Raw genomic sequence first — 19435 nt, forward strand, 5'->3', positions numbered from 1 at the left:
TGAAAAGATAGGGGGGAAAAATCCTTAAACTGCTATTATTCAAAGTGTCAATGTAATAATACTAACAAACAGCCAGTTTCATTTTTAGCTGTTTCAGCTTTCAGTACTCAAGATAACTAAAGCACCTGACATCTAGAGATAGACTGAAGTTTCAGACAAGTGTTTCATCAAGTTGCCTACAAACTAGTGTTTCTGCACTCCAAAAGTAAACCAGAGTCAACCAATTCCGCTCACAGTAGCTATTTTGTGCACTGTTGCACTATACCCTTTCCTAAGTCATATATACATGCTCTCCACTCATGACAGAAACCCAGGACGTCATACCAACTGTGGCAGAACCCATGCATTCTTTGGTACTGCCTCTATAACATGCTACCATCACCTGTGATGCCATGAATAACTGATACAATAAATCCCAGTACAGTTTCTACACCACCACACAGTTCTACAGCCTTTACTATTGTCACTGTGGTTGCCAAGAGCAAACCAAACCCTACACCCATTACTACTCCCAGCCTTTTAAAGTGGATTTGTCATTATTAGGCCATTTTAGAGATTAGCAAATAGATGCATTTGATACTCCTCTGTCTCAGTTATATGAACAGTTAGGAAAGGAACAATTCCAATATTCCTCTATGTCCACCTCACTTGGCAATGTATTAAGAATCTAATATGGATTCATTTAATTTAAAAATTTATAGGGCTTGGGGATAAAGTTGATTAATTGCTTGGGTTTGGTGCAGAGAACCCTTGTTAAAAAAATATCAGGTAACCACACTTGTAATTAATTCTAGCTCTGAAAAGACAAACAGGTAGATGGATCCCTGGTACATGCTAGACAGGACCACCATGTCAAGGCTGTCCTGACATTCACAACCACACATGCATAAAAACCCACACTCAACAAGTACACACATAAATTTTATAAATGAATCCAATTCTTTTAAAAATGATACCAAGTACCAAGAGAATAACTGTATACATAAAAAAAGATGAAGTTTTGGTCCTTCAGCACATATTATTTTCCTTTTTTACCTAACACATTTCATCCCTAATTATAACAGTAAATCATTTTAAAAGTCCAGTTTCATGAACTATCAAACTAAGCTTATTATTTAATTGAAACTCTTAAAAGGGGGCAGCTAAAATTCATTATGCACATGTATGAAAACTGTCAAAGAATTTAAAAATGAAGGGAAAAACCCACGAAAGCCTTGTAATGCTACCAACACATATATACCTCTTCATATGCTCTCTTTCAACCTGGAAAAGATTTATACAAATCTCAAAGTATCTTAATACAGACCAGAAATTTCTGGTTTAACACTCGACTATGCTAGCGCTTTCTTTAAGCTCACCTCTAAGTTTAATTCCACGATACTCACTTTAATCAGCATACTCTAAGTACTGTATACTTAAGACATATACTTAAGTAAATTCTATTCAGGGCCCTCTATTCATCTCTAAATCTGAAGCTACCAATAACTTACTTAAACCAAAGTGAAAAAAACACAGTAGTTACAGAGTAGTAAAGAGGTGGTGTACAATTCGGCTACTATCTCAGAAATCTTCATCTTTACAAGAAGAAATGGTATTATAATAACTCAGTCATCAACCTGACAGACCTGGAAAAAGGAACGGCTTTCATCAAAGCATCCTGAGACCATGTATTGATGAGGGTCCAGGTCACTGTAGGTAGACCCAGCCTAAACTGTGTAAGAAAAGTCGCTAAGCAAACCAGGGAATAAGTCAATAAGCAGCAACTTCCATGCCTCTTCTTTAGTTTCTGCCTCCAGGTCTTTGACATGAATTCCTCCAAGTTCCCTCAGGGATGGATATTGACCTGGGAGTTCTGGGATGAAATAACCCTTTCCTCCCCACATTGCTTTTTTTTCCTTGCAGAGTTTCATCACAGCAACAGAACCCAAAGTAGGATGACCACCAAAGAATAGTACTATGGAAAGCATTTATTCAGTTTCCAAAACTGGCATGATTTCTATAGGTTTATTTTTCTATTATAAAAAACTAAACTCCAAAAATAAATGCTAAGAACTTAAAAACAATGTACTGCTATTTCTAACTCAAAACTTAGTTCTAGTTACTTTTCAGTCCGTGCTTTTATATATATTTACAAATAACCAAGGCAAGAGAAATTAGTTTTCCCATATCACCTGCAATCTATCACCAGGTTTCAGACAACAAACCATATCTCCTAACTTCTAATCTTTCACCTTGAGAAAAAGATACCTAGTAAGATGCAATCAGTTTAAGGAAAGAAAGTGATTATTTTTTTTAAAGCAAAAAAATTACATCATTTTATTAAATTAGCAAAACTTTAACTCAACTTTAAGAAGTAACTTTAAGAAGTAATGTAATCAAAGCATCCCAAGTCTAGTGAAAATACTTTAATAATCTACGTTAATATCTAATAAAAGAGCAATCATTTTGCTAATTAAGGAGGCAACTAGGAAGCAGAACTAAAGAACCAACAAATTCAAATACTGAGTTAGGAAATAAGCCTATAACCCCAACACTTGGGAAGCTGACGCAGGCCAGCCGACTGTCTGCACCTTGAGGTAAGTGAAATCCCCATAGTAAAAAGCTGATTACACTGTCCAAAACATAGACCTCTTACTCTATAAAATGTGGACGGACTGAAGATGTAGCTAGCTCAATCTGTGAAGTGCTCAGCAAACATGCACAAAGCTCCTTGGTTCATTTCCTCGCACTGCATAAACCACTCTATAATCCCAGCATTCTGGGAGTGCAAGCAGAAACATCAGAAAAATCAAGGTCACACCTCAGTTACACAGGGAGAGTTAAGGCCAGCCTATCTTAAAAAATACTTTTTTGGCTTAATACTTGGCTTCATTTAAAAAAAAATTCTGATGAATACTTGAAAAATGTCCTTTACCTTAAAAAAAAATTATAGGTTAAAAAATGTAAACTCTGAATAAGCTTAAATCAAACCTCAAAACAATTTTAATATCCTATCGAATTCCATTCACTTTTAAAATATTTTAAGTGTTCGACCAGATAATAATCCATCACATTCTTTTAAATAGCAAAGACAAAATTCTCAGCTCTTGAGAATTGCCTTTTTCAATCATATATACATATACACACATATATGTATGAATTTTACTTTTTTAACTTATAAAACTTTCAAAACTGCACTAAACACTTCATTTTCTTCTGGACCAAAGCTGATTCCAATGTAATTCCAATCAATGTATTCCAAGTAATACTGATCAATAATTATTTTCAAACTCAAGTACAAACGTACATCTCTTTCCTAAAGACTGTCTAGAAAATTCCAACTTCACATGAATTTTTCCACTTAAAATACTGTTCAGCTCATCGGTTAATACACCAACAAACCATTTCCATGTACAAGTATAAACTACTGAAACTACATTTTCACACACCAGATAATTTTAAGGCAATTTTTGTTAGTTCAATTTGATGCATACAAAAAGTAAAACTTTAGTAAAAATTTATTTAAATTAAGATAAAAGAATATGCAAGAGACTTTGCATGTGTTTATTAAAACAGAAAATTTCCTGATCTACTAATGTGCTCAGAAACCTGGCAACCAAAATATTCTTAAGGCTAACTTAAACTGCAATTCCAGTGAGATGAACACAGCCATATTCTCACATATCTCAGCAATGGGACTGATGGATACACAAGTACTTTAAAGGGTACCTTGCACTCAGCAGTTTTATGCTGAGTAAATAAAAGAGAACAAGAATCAACTCCAAGTTCCAGTTAAGAGTTTTTACTTGTCTTCACAGTAAAGCCATGGTGATTGTTGAGATAAAAAAAAACTCTTCAGCAAGAAAAACCACCTTCGTACAAGGCATGTGGCTCTTCATAAACAACACACTAACAAAGACAATTTAAGAAACCTGAAAAACTATGAATATTTCATTTTACTATTTGAGCCGATGAGAACCCTCTCTAAAATTAAATTAGGTCTAAATCTAAATCTGCATTAGTGTTTTCACCAGAAAAACAAAATGATATTCCTATACCGATTAGCCACTCCCATTATTTAGTCAAACACTATTAGTAGCTTTGATCAAAAATCTAAGACACTTAAAGTTAAAAGGACAGCAATTTTTAGTGACGTGGAATTTGTGGGCTTTTTAAAAGAAAAGAAAAAACAAGTTTGGTAAAACACGCCGTATCTTATTGACAGTATTTTTAGAGTTGATTTTTCTTAAACAGCAAGGAAGACATGGAAATATACTGAAGATTTTTACCAAAAAAGTATTTAACTTAAAATATTGCAAGTAGTAAACCTTGGAGTTTACTTCAAATACCAATCACTTTAGGATTGGCCCAAGTATTGACTGAACTACCCTAAATCGCTGCTTGAACTTTAGGCATGGATACAAAACAGTCTCCCCTCGGTTTTCTTAAGCCTAAACAATCCCGTAGTCATCAATAGTTTATATTAAATCATAACACCTGCACACAAAAGCTATGCGAATCCTATTCAAAACCACACAAAAGCTACCGAGAATCAGGTTATGCCATCACCTCACCTAAGACAGTCATTCTCAACTACTAAAAACTGCCTACTCACGACAGCCCTGACAACACGAGTGACCGCAACTACCTCGAGCAGTCACAAGCGGCTCAGAACATTTTCTCAATGTATCGTCTAAATTTCAGCTGCTCGATGGCCCCTGTTATAACTGACTATTCAACACGTTAGTACAAACAACGTCAATCAGTGTACACAGAGGATGCTGCGGAAACCACAGCTCCTTTAAAGTAAACTAGCACCAAGACTTTCCTTTCCATTCACAATACTCAAGAGATAGCTCCATTTTGTGGGAGCATACAATTATTGCCTTGCAAAACCCACCAACTATTTTAAAAAGTAATTTTTCAAGGAATTAAAACATCTCAATATAAACAAAAAAATGAAGACCCAAGGTTCAGCCCACGGCAACTTATGTAAATAAAAATCAAACCCTTCAATGCCCTCCATTATTGAGTTTTTAATAAAAGAAGGGAATATACCCCAAGAATCAGCAAAATTAGAAAACGCATTTTAAAACTTCTAAATTTATACTTCGGCAGGTATGGTTTTGTAAATGCAAAATGTGCCGCCGGGTAGGTAAGACCAAGTATCTATCTGAACGCCTCCAACCGAAAAAAAAAAAAAGATAAAAATAAATAAAATCTACGTCTAGATCTACGGAAAGCAAAAGGAAGAGGAGAAGGAGGAAAGAAAAAGGAAAAAATCTTGCCAAGGTTCGTCCGTTGCCCGAATGGCCTCCTTGAGAAATGCTAATGCCACTTCGGAGCAGTTAGTCACTAGCTATTGTGTGGGTCTGGAGAAAGCTGAGCCGGCCGCGCGTGCGGAGCGAGCAAGGAGCTGGCGAGCGCGCTCTCCAGGCTTGCGCCGCTCCCGCTGCCGCCGCCGCCTCGCGCGCGCGCCCGCCCGCCCGCACGGACGCGCGCGCCGGCCCCTCCTCCTCCGGCCTTGCACTGCACAACACTCATGACGTATCTTTATTTCTAGCACATTAACAAAATATCACAAATAAATTGTCCACGGCCCCTGCGGCCCCGGGGCGTCCGCACCCCCAGCCGCCGCCCCCCGCAGCCCCCGCTCCTGCCTCCCAACCCTCCCCGTGGCCTTTGCAGCTTTCCCGTTCCGAGGCCAAGTTTTTGTCTCTGTAAAAAATTGCGGGAAATTCAATTTTTATTCGACTCGGGGAAAAGTTTCTTTGCTGTGCGCTGGGAATGTCTCACCAGATTCTGGTAGGTCCTGGGGTGCTCCTTCCCAGTCCAGTCGGTGCGCCGGGGCAGCAGCTGCGGGGACAGGACGCCCGGTGAGCGCGGCCCCCGGCCCGGCCCGCGCCGCTCCCCTCCCCAGCCCGGCCCGCGCCCCGCCGGGGATCCCCGCGCCCCGCGCCCCTCGCCCCGCTCGATGCCCGGGCTCAAGCAGCGGCCCGACCGAGGCCGTACGGCGTCGGGACGCACCGACCCGCCGCGCCCTTACCTCCTTCTCGGCCACTTCGCGGATCAGCACCTGCAACAACAAAGCGGGGACCGCTGAGCCCCGCGCCCCGGGCCGCGGCCCCGCCGCCGCCGCCGCCCTCCCCCACGCCCGCGGGCGGCCACCGAGAGCGCCCGCCCGCCCGGCCCGCGTCGCGCGCCGCCTACCTGAGCCGCCTGCTGACAGGGTCCATCTTCCAGGAACCGGGCGATGAGGAAGTAGAGCTCTGCGCGGGAGAGAGGGACGGGGAGACACGGGCTGAGCGGCCGCGGGGGGCGGGGGCCCGCGGGCGAGTCCGCCCGGCGCGGCGGCCCCGCAGCGCCCGACTTACCCGATCGCAGCTCCGAGAGGCCTTTCCTCTCACGAGACATGTTTGCGGGTCACTTCGGGGCCGCCGGCGGGACAGCCCGCCGCCGAGGGGAAGCGGGGACGGTGCCGCCGCCTGCCCTGTAGCTGTCAGTGTGTGCTCACGAGCCGAGCCTCGGCTCCACCATTCAAGCAACGGCGGCGGAGGCGGAGGAGGAGGAGGAGGAGGAAACAACAACTCTCAGGCAGCGGGCCGGGCTACGGCCGCCTCCGCCGGGATCCCTCCGCCACAGAAAGGAGTCCGCGCCTTCGCGGCCCGCACTCGCCGCCCCCGCCCCCCGCGGGAAAAGGAGTGCCTCGGCCTAGGCCTAAGGCCCGCGCTGACACCCCTCCGCGCGGCCCGGGCCGCGACTTCTTTCTCTATTGGCAGCCCGAGAAGATGCCGGAGCCGAAACGGCGGGCTGCTCGGCAGGCGCTTTCTCTAAGGAGGCCGCCCGCGGGAGGGAGAAAGGGAGGGAGGGAAGGAGGGGGCCGGCACGGCTGCGCGGAGGAATCTGACGCACACGGAGCCGCAGCACAGGCTCTATTCAGCGGCGCTGGCTGGGCTGAGATGGAAGTTAGTTTCTATGTAGCAGAAATAGGAAACAAATGAAGCAAAACTGCCCAAAGAGGGGAAATGCCGGGAGGATGGGGCTCACTCTCACGCACGCACAGAGACACTCAGGGAGCACTCTCACGCTGGGCCAAGTCGGGATCGCGCCGCCCTGCCCGACTTGAACGCTAGTGTTTGCTTTCTGTCTTGCCATGTGCATGTGTATAAATGCTGCGGATTGGCATCTGTGTAAGTCTTGTCCTGCAATATTTCTGCAGCCTGTGCAAGTGTTGTGTAATTTATTGGAGTGCCGTGGATTGCAATAGAGGTTCGGGCTGCTTTTTTTTTTTTTTTTTTTTTTGGTGAGGCACTTGCGTTTTGCAAACCCGTTATTTCCCGAAGCCACCTCTGCATATTTCTTTTATTACTACCATTGCCTGAAGCGTTCGATTTTTTAAAAAAATGTTTTTGTTTTGTTAAACGGACAAGAGGAACTCCAGATTTGTACTTCAGACCATCTTTTCCCCCCTTATTACAAAAAGGCTAGTGATGGCTAATTAGGGATTTGGGAGTGAAGAACCCTAAAGCTTTTTAAAGTGTTTACAAGAAGGGCTAATATAAACCTGAGGAAAAGGAAAGGACGCTAGCTAATACTTATCTCTAACTGATATGGAGGTAAATTACTGACCGGTCGATAACCCACCGAAGGTTATTGAAAGAGAATATTATAGTTTAGCCAAGGTGATTAGTGATTAAATAATTTAAATTATCTGTGTATCTTGCAGTTGACTTCGTCATGCTAATTAATGGCTTCTAATTTGAGGTGTAAACCATTCCTCTTTACAGTTAATCACGGGAGGACTTCTTAAAAACAGACGAAAAGCAGAAACAAAAATCCTTCGTAAATCAGAATGTAATTACTGGTTTTATATGATAAATCGTTCATCTTTGTTTTGCTGATGAGGCTAGGGGCCTTGTGATTTTTAAAACGAATATGGGTGAAATTAAGGGAAACAATGGAAAATGCCATTTGTTAGAAAACAAGGACACCAAGTGATATTTATCTCCAGATGATTTCAGCACTTTCCAAAAAGACTCTGAGAGTTCAATTTTTTTTAAGGTTGGCATTTTAAGGAGAATTAGGATAGCCATTCTTTTGTTAATCTTTAACAAAAGATCCTCTTTGAAATTTTTAGATAATAAGCTGCATTTTTATGGGTCTGATTTTAAAAGGTAATTTGCGAGATAAGGACCAAGAAGCTGGGTTGTGGTTTTCCCGGATTGTTTCCTCACCCTCCTCGCTCCTTGCCTTCCTGGTGGGAAATGCTGCAGCTGCCTTGGGCTGCACTGCAAGAGTGCACTGAAAGCTCAGAAATTCTCACACGTGTAAGCAAGAGGGAACAACCTCCACCCCTTCGGAATAATGGGATAGAGAATTGCCTTTTGTAACTCAATAAAATAGAAATGAGAGGTTACCATGATTGGTCCTATCACTGCCTCGCTTCCAGAACAACTGCTTGCAAACTGGCATGGCTATTCTCAGATTCTAAAATGTTTGCTTCTTTAAAAGCGTTTTATTCTTACAGTAATAGGTAAAATAGCTTGCTTCTAGATGGTTAGGCGTAAGAACATTTTATATGCCTTTTGCAATTTTATTTATTTATATGGCTGATGCTGTTTTATCTTCTTAACGTGTGTTATGTTCTTCAGATAATTGTGATAGTCCATTTGGGAAGGTCTTTAAATCAGCAGATTTTGAGAATGAGAAATTCTACTTAAAGTTTTCTGGTTCTGAATGCATATACTAGCCTAATTCTTACTCTTACGTTTCTTTTTATCCTTGTGAAATAAAGTCAAATTTCGAACGTAATGTAAAATTTCTCCAGATAAAGTTTTCTGTGTATTTCTTGTATGTCTTTGGGTGGTATGCAGAGTTATCATGATTATATCATGTATGCTTCTCAAGCAGAAGCCTTGGGAGCTTTTCATGAGACTAAAATCAGAAACAAAAAACTTGTTCAAGAACAGCCTGCTTCTGTCTGAATATGATATCCCTATCATTTTGACTAACCCTTGACGATGTTTTAGTTTCTTTTTAAAATACTTAGTTTGAAAACAGTGTAAGCTTGCCTTTAATCTAATTTCTATCAATGCTTTGTATTAAAAATACAGAATACAAAAATTAAAATTCTTTTCTCCCATTCTCTCAGTCCAATAAAGTATTGTTTTTCCTCTGGATGTGAAATTGCATCCTGCTAAGTCCATTAATTTTTTTTTGAAAAAAAAATAATAAAAACAAGAGCACTACACATAAGTTTCTTTAACATCAAACATAAATCATTTCAGTTAACTGGAGTTTGCTATGCCATTTCTTTTCACATATGTGTGCAAAATGTCTATGCTTATCAATAGTTCTCATTTAGAAATCCTGTGTTTTCCTCCCAAGGCAGAGGTGTGTACAGTTATTTTCACAGGCAATTTGTTTCTTTATAAAGATAGTTTATATTTGACCCATACCCAACTTTATGTTTTTATTTACTTCATGGACCTCAGAAGTGTCATGAAGAAAAATAAAGCGCTCCATGAATTTTAACTATGAAGGTGAACAAAAAAAAAGCACAAAACAAAATTCATAAAACAAAGGAACAAACAAAACTGAAAGAAGAAAGGAAAGAAGTCTTGGAAAACTGAAACTAATTTTTGTATGATAGGTATAAACTTCTTTAAAGTAGCTATGGCATTCCATACTGCACCCTTGACATCACACGAACAAAGCTGTGTTGCTCTTGATAAGCAATAATTCTTTTTTTTAAATCTGCCTTTTAAGTCTTCTCTAGACTAAGATCAATACTAATTACAGTTCTGTTACCTTTATGAAATTTGACTTGTCTTCTGTAGTATGGTGAAGAACACATAACTAAAACTCATGGATTTGGTGTGTTACCTTGTATGTTAAGTTGTGTTTCTGTACTGGTGTTATGTTACCTTTATGGGTTTTGGTGGGACTATTACATTGTTTTGTTATTTGGTAATGCTGGGTGTTGAACCCAGGTTCTTGCTCATGTTCCACAGGCAATCTACCATTGAGCTATATATTCTCTGGTCATTTGCTGCTTTCATAGCAAAAGGCTTCACCCAATAAATAAAAAAGTAGAAAGCATCCTTCTCCAAATAATACCTTTTTAAAAACATTTGCCCTGAAGAACAAAATTTACATCATGCTATGAGAAGGGCGTTGTCTAATAAGCCACACTCCTGTGGCTTGCTCTCCACCACTGTGTGTTTCTGCCATGGCTGTCTTTCTCTTCTCATTTACATCCCTATGTCTCCATAAAGTGTTAATGTCAAATCTGAAGTTCATGGGCAGCTACAGTACAGTATTCTGGTGCCTTTGGAAATAACGGGGTTAATTTACTTTAATAAACCACCCATCATTTAATAAGGTTTTTGGTATTTAATGTTATTTAATGGTTCTCTTTTATTAGATCACTGAAAGAGCTTTTTACATAAATTGTAACACATTTCCTTATAATGTGTAACAAAAATTAAACTAGATCCCAGCAATCATATATTCCCACCCCAAGTTTACCATTAGTAAATCATTCAAGCTTTTTTTTCTCCAAATTAAATGATCCTGTTAGTTTACAATTTGTACATGTTAATTTATAAAATAAATACACATCTTCATGGATAAATTTACACATTAAAAAAATCACTTTATGACAGTAGAGTTGGCTATTACAAAAGAAAAACAGTTTTAGAACATATTTCTCTAAGATTCGAAGCAGCACAGTGAATGAAGTTAAAAAGGCTGCTCCGGGGAAGAAAACATAAATAAGTCTGCAGGCTTCTTCTATCCTACAAGGTGCTTGATGGACAGGGAGTGGGCTGGACAGTGAGAAACGAAGATGGGGAAGAGGATGCCAAGGCTCCCAGAAGTTGCTGCTGGAGGTATTCTAAATGGAACATTTTATTATTAATGTGATATTTAAAATAGAATTGCAGGACAGGAGTTAATCATCTCTTGCCTTTATATGTACTTACTTCTTAAACTTCAAGACTCCCAAAGAATAAAAATCAATTTAGTTATGGAAAGGAAAGGGAGGGAGGCTTATCTAACAAATACTGAGAAATTTTCTCATGAGAAAAATGTTAGGATTCAAAAGAATAAGAGCTAAACTTTCAGATTGCTAGTAGAAGTCAAATCCAACTCAAGATAGAGAATTAAATTAGTTCTAATGACGTTTAAAGATGTGACTGACATTAGATTTAACCCATTTGGTAATCTAAATGTTCTTCCCAATCTTATAGTTAGGAAATCCTAGAAAATAGGAGGCCTAGCTATAACCTATCTGTAAATTGTGTTTGTTTTTCTATATATGCCTACATTTTGCAAAGACTGAAATATAATTGGCTAACACACACTAGGATATCCATCAGACCCTTACAGAAGAACACCAACATTATTCTAGAGAGATATGTGTGCTGAAGTTTATTAAAAGCTTATAATTAGATTCTGGGATTACAAATCCTATTACTTTCATAATTCTCATGCTTACATTCAGGTGCGGAAAAAACCGTACTGCAAGCGAGTGATTTTATAGACAAACAGGCTTTCCACAGTACACTGTGGTAAGGACACAGTGCGGTTTACCTTCAACAGTTCTTACATGTCGGATCACTGGGCATCCCTGGGGGACAATCTTACTAGTATTGAGAAAGTAGAATCACATGAGAAGGAAGAAATAGTATAACAACATTATTTTGTTATTGTTCTACCACTCCTGGCTTAACGTGACTTCTTGACTTATAAAAATTATTTTTAAGAAAATCAAAATGGACAATTTCCATTCTTCCAAACTCTCCTTTTTTCCCCCTTCATTCCCTGGCTTTTCATGTCACACTGCGTGTTTTTTTTTTAGTCAGTCTTGATAAGTTCATGCCTCAAATTTTCACCTTCCCCAACACTCATACATTTTCAGTCATTTTCACAATATCTGAAAGTTTCCTCCTCCTCCATCACTGAGACTTGAGTTTCTAATGGGAAATCCAGTATGAGAAGGAAGAATCAACTCAAAAATAATTTCTATTTGATGTGGTTGGTTTGGATCTACTGTAAGAACTCTGTGTATATATACAGAGTATGTGTGTGTATATATATAGATATACAGATGAATCTAGTCACTGCATTTTAAATTCAAGTCTATCAAACATTAAAATCTTCAACGTCTCTAACTTTAACTGTTCTGGTTATTAAAAGAAAGGCTGGAAATCATTTTTACAAAAAAATTAGGAAAGCAAGGCCTTTTACTCTCTCCCTTCATCCCTCCTTTTCTTCCTCTTCCTTTTTTCCTTCCTTTCTCTATTTTTCCATAAACATAAACAAATGAAGTCTAAACAGGGGTTTTCTGTTTGTGCAATGTGTGTACAATTTTTATATTACTTTTTTCAATGTTTTGACCAAGTCAAGATAAACAAGTCTCCTTCAGATATTAGATTTTACTCAGAGAAATTAGTGAATTTTTAAATATTATTTTTGCTTCTCTCCAATTCCTAGATTTTGATGCTTCTAGCACCTACATAGGCTTAAATTTATTTATGACTAATATTGCCTAACTTCACCTCTTTACAAAATTTAAATAAGGAAATGTGTTTGATTATTAGGTTCAGATCCCATACTAGCTTAAATTTTAAAAAGTAATTTATGTTATAAACTTGGGAAATCTGCTATTGCTCAATTGTAAAGATATTTTCTTCCAATAACTATTACCAAATACTTTTCTTTTATTAGGATAATTATTAAAGATTGTTTATTCCTTTGGTCATCTGATTCTTTTCCTTTCTGTTGTTTGTTTAGTTCTTATTCTATTTTATTACTAAACTATTTCAATAGAACTTTACTTTTTAAAAGTAAAAGAATGAATAGGAGTACCTATTAAAAGTTCTGGTAGTGTATACTACTTCTGTGAAGATGTATTTCTTTTTCTGGACAAAAGTGGGTTGACATGGAAACCCCAAGTCCATCTCTAGCATCTGCCCTTGCCCCTGTCTGCCTCACTTTACACAATAGTATCCTCATTGAAAATTCTTACTTTCTGTGTACTAGCCGAAGAAACATCATTTAAATGTCAGTTTGCAGTTTGGGCCCTCATTATCCACCTTGCCCCAATACACAAGGTGCACAGATCAGCACAGATGGACCAGAGGCTGAGTCAATGTGGGGCACCAGCATCCCCATCTAAGGGTGATACCTGCAAAGCAAAGCTTTTGCTGGTGGTCTGGCCTGTCTCCCTCAGTGATCAATTATTAAAATCAGGCTGTATTTAGCAGCAGTAACTCAATTGATTGCATGGACTGCAGGAGATGTGAATCAGTGGCTCTATATATCTCTTCAGTTTAGCTTTAGAGTATTCAGAGACCTGAAATAGAAGCAATGGATATACTTATTACATTCGTCTATGTTTTTATGTGTTAACCTAATTAAGCACTAAAATATAACTTTCAGAAGTCCAGGAAAAGATATTTTTCACAAATTTTAGTAAATAATCACCTAAGTACAGTATGGACTCCTGGACTGCTTTACAAGACTTCTTGAAGTGAGGGTAGGGTTTTCATCTTTGAAAATTAACTAATTTCTTGTAAGTTAGTTTTCATCATTCAAGGAGATGTGGAGAGATTTTGAGCCAAAAGGTCCTATAGCCATGCTAAGACTGACACTTATAAACTAGAGTCGAAGTCTCATCCACACTGACAGGTGGATGGGAGGACAGCAGGTAATTCCTCCCAAGCTTGCAACTTGAATGTCATCCTCAGGCCCTACACTGTAGAGAGAGAACTGATGCCTGCAAGTTGTACACTGACCACTCCTCCCCCACAACAAACACACTAAATAATTATACATGTAATAATTTTAAAGTTGTATTGACTACAAAAATTATTTATAATGTGCAGGGTTTTCCTTCCTGTCTAGTTTGCAAAGTCACAAACCTACATTCTCATTTTTCAAAACATTAAATCTTGGACTTAGGAGTACAGCTAGTAGAAGAGCAATTGCCTAGCGTGTGCAAAGCAATAGCTTTAATGCCTAATATTGAAAAGAAGCTCAATGCTTTGGGATAATGCTCTCGTACGCTGTAAAGATTTGTCACTCATTTTGGTTTAATAAAAGGCTCATTGGTCAGGAGCCAGGCAGGAAGTATAGGCGGGGCAACCAGACTAGGAGAATCCTGGGAAGAGGAAAGGCAGATACAGTCACCAGCCAGACGTAGAGGACCCAAGATGAGAGTGCCTTACTGAGATAAGGAACCAAGCCACGTGGCTAAACATAGTTAAGACTTATGGATTAATTTGCATCATAAGAGCTGGTTAGTAATAAGCCTGAGATATGCCAAACAGTTTATAATTAAGATAAGACTCTGTGTGTTTCTGGGGCACTGAATGGCTGTGGGACCAGGTGAGACAAAATCTTCTGTGTACATTTTAATTCTTCCTTAAACCAGGATAATTATTCTTCTAGATATCGAGTAATTTTCAAAATCAAATTGTAAAATGACTTCATTGTGAAAAACTTTCAAATACTCAAAAATAAATAGAAAACAACCAATGTACCCAATTCCCAATGTTGATAATTTTCCAAATTTTAATAATTTGGTTTTTATGTATCTTTTCCAACCGGCCCTTCTGATTAACTGTTTTAAAGTTAATTCCGTTTCTCCTGAATACCATGTGAACACAGAAGTTAATTTCGAACTACTTACTTATTGATTGTTGGACTCAGTTATTTACTACCTCTACTAAGCAGATGTTGCAGTTGCACGTGACCACATTCTTCAGGCTGCATTCAGTTTTGGAATTAACTGGACCCAAAACTAAAGGGACCCTTTAAAGAACCCTTTGGTTAGAAATATAAACTGATAATCAGTGGAATCACATTGTTCAACTATTTCAGCCCTATCATCATGTTCCATGACACCTGGCCAGTCGAGATGAACATGTTCTATAAAAATTCAAGGATGATCCAGGTTTTCCATAATGTTACAAGGCCATGGCCTGTCCCCCAAATCTCTGTGCTCAATTGGATCTCATGAACCATGATCTCTTTACTGTTTTCCAAATAAACATTGAGTTTTTCAAAGATGACATTCTTCTTATTGTTGTTATTAATTACTTTTACAAATACTGGCATCTCTTCTAGAATCTTCACTCCAAACCAGGCCAATCATATGCAGCTTTCAAGACACATAGCGTAAGAGTTGCCTGTTTGGGAAATCTTGTTTCCTAAAGAAAGAACAAGTAAAAGCTACTAGCAACAAAGCCGTGAGCAGCCCATACTCTGTGCTTCTGCATAAACTTTTTGAGTCTTTATAGTCACGAAACATTCAAGTATAGTAAAGTTGTTGTCGTTTTCTGGCTAACTGTATATTTGTTTTCTTTCTGTATCTTTGACAGACACAATGACCAAAAGCATCTTGGGAAAGGGAAGTATTTATTTGACTTACACTTCCTTTATAGTCCTTCTTCAGTGAGGGAAGCCAACGCCAGAACTCAAGTAGGAACTTGGGGCAGAAACCTTAGAATACTGCTTGCTGTCTTGCTTGCTTGCTCACTCATGCTTGGTTAGCTTCTTTATATATCCCAGGACCACATGCATAGAGAAAGCTGCTGCCCTCAATAGGCTTAGCCCTCTTACATCAATTAATATCTAAGAGACACCTTCATGCCAGTCTGATCTGGGCAATTTTTGCTTAAGACTTTCTTCTCAGGTGACTCTGGGCTATTTCAAATTTGACAATGAAAGCTAACACTATACTAACTGATTTTTGTTTTGTTTTGTTTGATTTTTGAACAAGCCATGAACTTTGGATTTCTGTATCTTCATTGTGTGCACAATTCAAAATATACAATAGCCAATAACTTGTGGCATTTTTTTCCTTGGGATATCTCTATTAAATAAATGAACCATTGTTACTTCTGAAAGTATATTAGGATGGCTTTCAACAATGACCCTAGTTTTTCATAATTTCTGAAGACTAACAGTGGCATATTGATAGTTTTCCTGTTGAGGGAAGAAAACAATAGGTAGGTTGCATTTAAAAGAAACACCAGAAAATCATGTGACATTTAGAGATCAGCTTTGCCCTTTACCAAGTCTTTATAACAGTATTAGTTGAATATAAAATGAAGAAATGACATAACTTATAAAAGGTCACAGAATACAAAACAAGCCTAATTTAAATTAACGAACATCTTTTTCTCCCCTCATATTCTTTCTTACCACTTGACTTTATATGCCAAGTAGATTTCCTTATAACTTTTTAGAAAAGTCTTTATCCCTTCCAGTTTCCTTCTGCTACCATGTCCTCTTGTCGTCCTCTTACCCAATTTATACTTCTTGTTCCGTAATTTCTTTTTAACCTTTTATACCAGTGTATTCTATTTTCTTCCCTTGAAAGACTTCCCAGAAACCCTTAGTAATTTAGGAGTGATTTCCTAACTTCACGGGGTATTCCAAAGGAAACACATATATCTAAAGATTCAAAGCTAACCTCCAGAAATGAGGGAAAAATGTGATATCTGTCTTTCTGGGTCTGGGTTCCTTACTCACAATGACTGTTTCCAGCTCCATCCATTTAGCTGAACATTTTATGATTTCTTTTAATTGTTTTTATTGAGCTATATATTTTTCTCTGCCCTCTACCTTCCTCTCTCCCTCTTCTATCCTCTCCCATTGGTCCCAATGTTCACAATTTACTCAGGAGATCTTGTCTTTTTCTACTTCCCATGTAGATTAGATCCACGTATGTCTCTCGTAGGGTCCTCTTTGTTGTCTAGGTTCTTTGAGATTGTGAATTGTAGGCTGATTTTTCTTTGCTTTATGTCTGAAAGCCACTTATGAGTGAGTACATATGATATGTGTCTGTCTGGGTCTAAGTTAACCCACTCAATATGATGTTTTGGGGTACAGATCTAAAGAGAGAACTCTCAACAGAGGAATCTAAAATGCCTGAAAGACACTTAAGGAAATGCTCAACATTCTTAGTCATCAGGGAAATGCAAATCAAAACAACTCTGAGATTCCTTCTTAAACCGGTAAGAATGGCCAATCAAAAACACTGATGACAACTTACGCTGGAGAAGTTGTGGGGTAAAGGGAACACTCCTGCATTGCTGGTGGTAGTGCAAACTGGTACAGCCCTTTTGGCTATCAGTATGGCAATTTCTCAGAAAATTAGGAAACAACCTTCCTCAAGACACAGCAAAACCACTTTTGGGTATATACCCACAGGATGCTCAATCATACCACAAGGACATGTGCTCAACTGTGTTCATAGCAGTCTTGTTTGTCATAACCAGAACCTGGAAACAACCTAAATGATCCTCGACCAAAGAATGGATAAGGAAAATGTGGTATATTTACACAATGGAATACTACACAGCAGAAAAAAATTATGACATTTTGAAATTTGTGGGCAAATGGATGGACCTAGGTTTCTTTTCTCTTAATAGCTAAATAATATTCCATTGTGTAAATACATCCACATTTTCATTATCTACTCATCAGTTGAAGGTTGGCTAAACTATTTCCATTTCCTGGACATTGCAAACAAAGCTGAAATGGAATAAAGATAAGCGGTCATCTCGATGGTAGGATATGGGGTTTGGGGGGCACATGCCCAAGAGTAGTACAGATGGGTAATGTGACAGATCTACTTTTAGCTCTTTGAGGAACCTCCACACTGATTTCCATAGTGACTGAAGCAGTTTGCACTCCCACCAACAGTGAATAAGTGTCCCCTTTCCCAGTATTGAAAGTAATTCGAACAGGAAAAAGAAAAAAGAAGGCATGGAAGAGGATGGTTACTAAAGTCTGCTTTGTTGGTGATGGTTTTACAAGAAAACCACCTAAATATGAAAGGTTTATCAGGCCGATGGGTCTGCGTTTCAAAAAAGCTCACGTCACACATCCTGAACTGAAAGCTACCTTTTGCTTGCCAATACTTGGTGTGAAAAAGAATCCATCATCCCCATTATATACAACTCTGGGTGTAATCATCAAAGGGACAGTCATTGAAGTGAACGTGAGCGAGCTGGGCCTTGTGACACAAGGAGGCAAGGTTATTCGGGGAAAGTATGCCCAAGTTACCAACAATCCTGAGAACGATGGGTGCATAAATGCAGTCTTGCTGGTTTGATAGTGACTTCTTCTGAAAACTACGCACCGTTAGGAAAACACCATCACTGTGATCTGGCTGAATACTACCAAGGTGCCTACCCATGAGCAGTCATCGAGGAGTATTTATTAAATTGTAAATAAAAAATAAAAACTGCAAAAAAAATTTTTAAAAAAAAGGAAAAAAATATTGAAGAATCATATGAAACTGAAAAGACTTTTACTACTCTATTCATGACTGCCCTAGAGCTACCATCGTGAGGACTGCATGGAACCGACAGCATGCTATACCCACAAATATGGAGTCACCATATTTTTGTCAGTCATATTAGCCAGTCAACACATTAGAAAAAAATCTTTGCAATAAATAGTTCTGATGCTATTGGGGTTTTATATTAAATTTATTTTAATAGAAATGTCTAAATTCTAGCAATGAGCAACACAGCTTCTTTTTAAAGTCAAACAATATTTTTGTGGCTGTAAGACAGATAAGAGAAGAACACAGAGAACATCATCGTAGATATGAAATTTAGATGTTATCAATCAAACAAGAATGTCTGAACACCAATAAAATAAGCAATTGTTAGATTAAGTAGCAATCCTCAGTTGAGAGAACGTATATATATTGAAAACACAACTATGTAAAGAACTTATATCCAGGAACTATAGGCTTTAAAAATCTCTTATAGATCAATTAAAAAAAAATCTCAACAGCTTGGTGAAAAGGAAGTGGTTAACATTGGTTGTCTACTTGATGCTATCTAGAATCACCTGGGGAAAAAAAAACTTCTAGACATGATAGTAGATATCTGGATTCAATTAGCTGAGATTAAATGTAAGTGACACGTTCCTTTCACCTGAGTGTTGTTGAAATAAGAGCGGTGGGGCTGCGTCCCCAACACCCCGGCCGCTTGGCTAGCTCATGCCCGAAATAACAACACACAAACTGTATTCATTTAAGAACTGCTTGGCCCATGAACTCTAGCCCTTACAGGCTAATTCTCACACCTGGACTAGCCCATTTCTAATGATGTGTGTAAGCACCCCAAGGTGCGCTTACCGGGAAGATTCTAGCCTAAGTCCATCGTGGGTTGCAGCTGCCTGGGAGAGCAGAGCTTGGCGGCTGTCCGGTCCCTCTGGAAGCAGCGCAGAGTCTGACCTCACTTCCTCTTCCGCCCAGAATTCTATTCTGTTTACTCCTCCCATCTATGTTCTAACCTATGAGGGCCAGCCAAGCAGTTTCTTTTATTGCTCAGCCAATGAAATCAACAGATTGATATGACACTCCCACATCAGAGTGTGGTGGGATTTTGATCCATTTAGACAACTTTTGGGGCAGCAAGCC

The 19435-nt window shown here is 39.0% G+C and overlaps 1 protein-coding gene across 2 annotated transcripts in view; it reads right to left on the bottom strand.

The window, feature by feature from the left end:
• Positions 1–6557, bottom strand: part of Phip (pleckstrin homology domain interacting protein) — a 119631-nt gene extending 113074 nt beyond the window's left edge. Inside the window, exons 1-4 of one of the 2 annotated variants that reach the window (XM_050125019.1) lie at positions 6354–6557; positions 6190–6248; positions 6026–6055; positions 5776–5835 (exon numbers count right to left, since the gene is read on the bottom strand). In XM_050125019.1, the coding sequence (XP_049980976.1) occupies positions 5776–5835; positions 6026–6055; positions 6190–6248; positions 6354–6393 (189 nt within the window). In that variant the 5' untranslated portion in view covers positions 6394–6557. The remainder of the gene's footprint in view (positions 1–5775; positions 5836–6025; positions 6056–6189; positions 6249–6353) is intronic. The other variant, XM_050125010.1, reaches the window with a different exon arrangement.
• Between the last annotated feature and the right edge of the window lie 12878 nt (positions 6558–19435).

This window comes from Alexandromys fortis, unplaced genomic scaffold, assembly GCF_014885135.2.
Source record: "Alexandromys fortis isolate MF-2015 unplaced genomic scaffold, M_Fortis_MF-2015_v1.1 scaffold_22, whole genome shotgun sequence".
Lineage (NCBI taxonomy): Eukaryota > Metazoa > Chordata > Mammalia > Rodentia > Cricetidae > Alexandromys > Alexandromys fortis.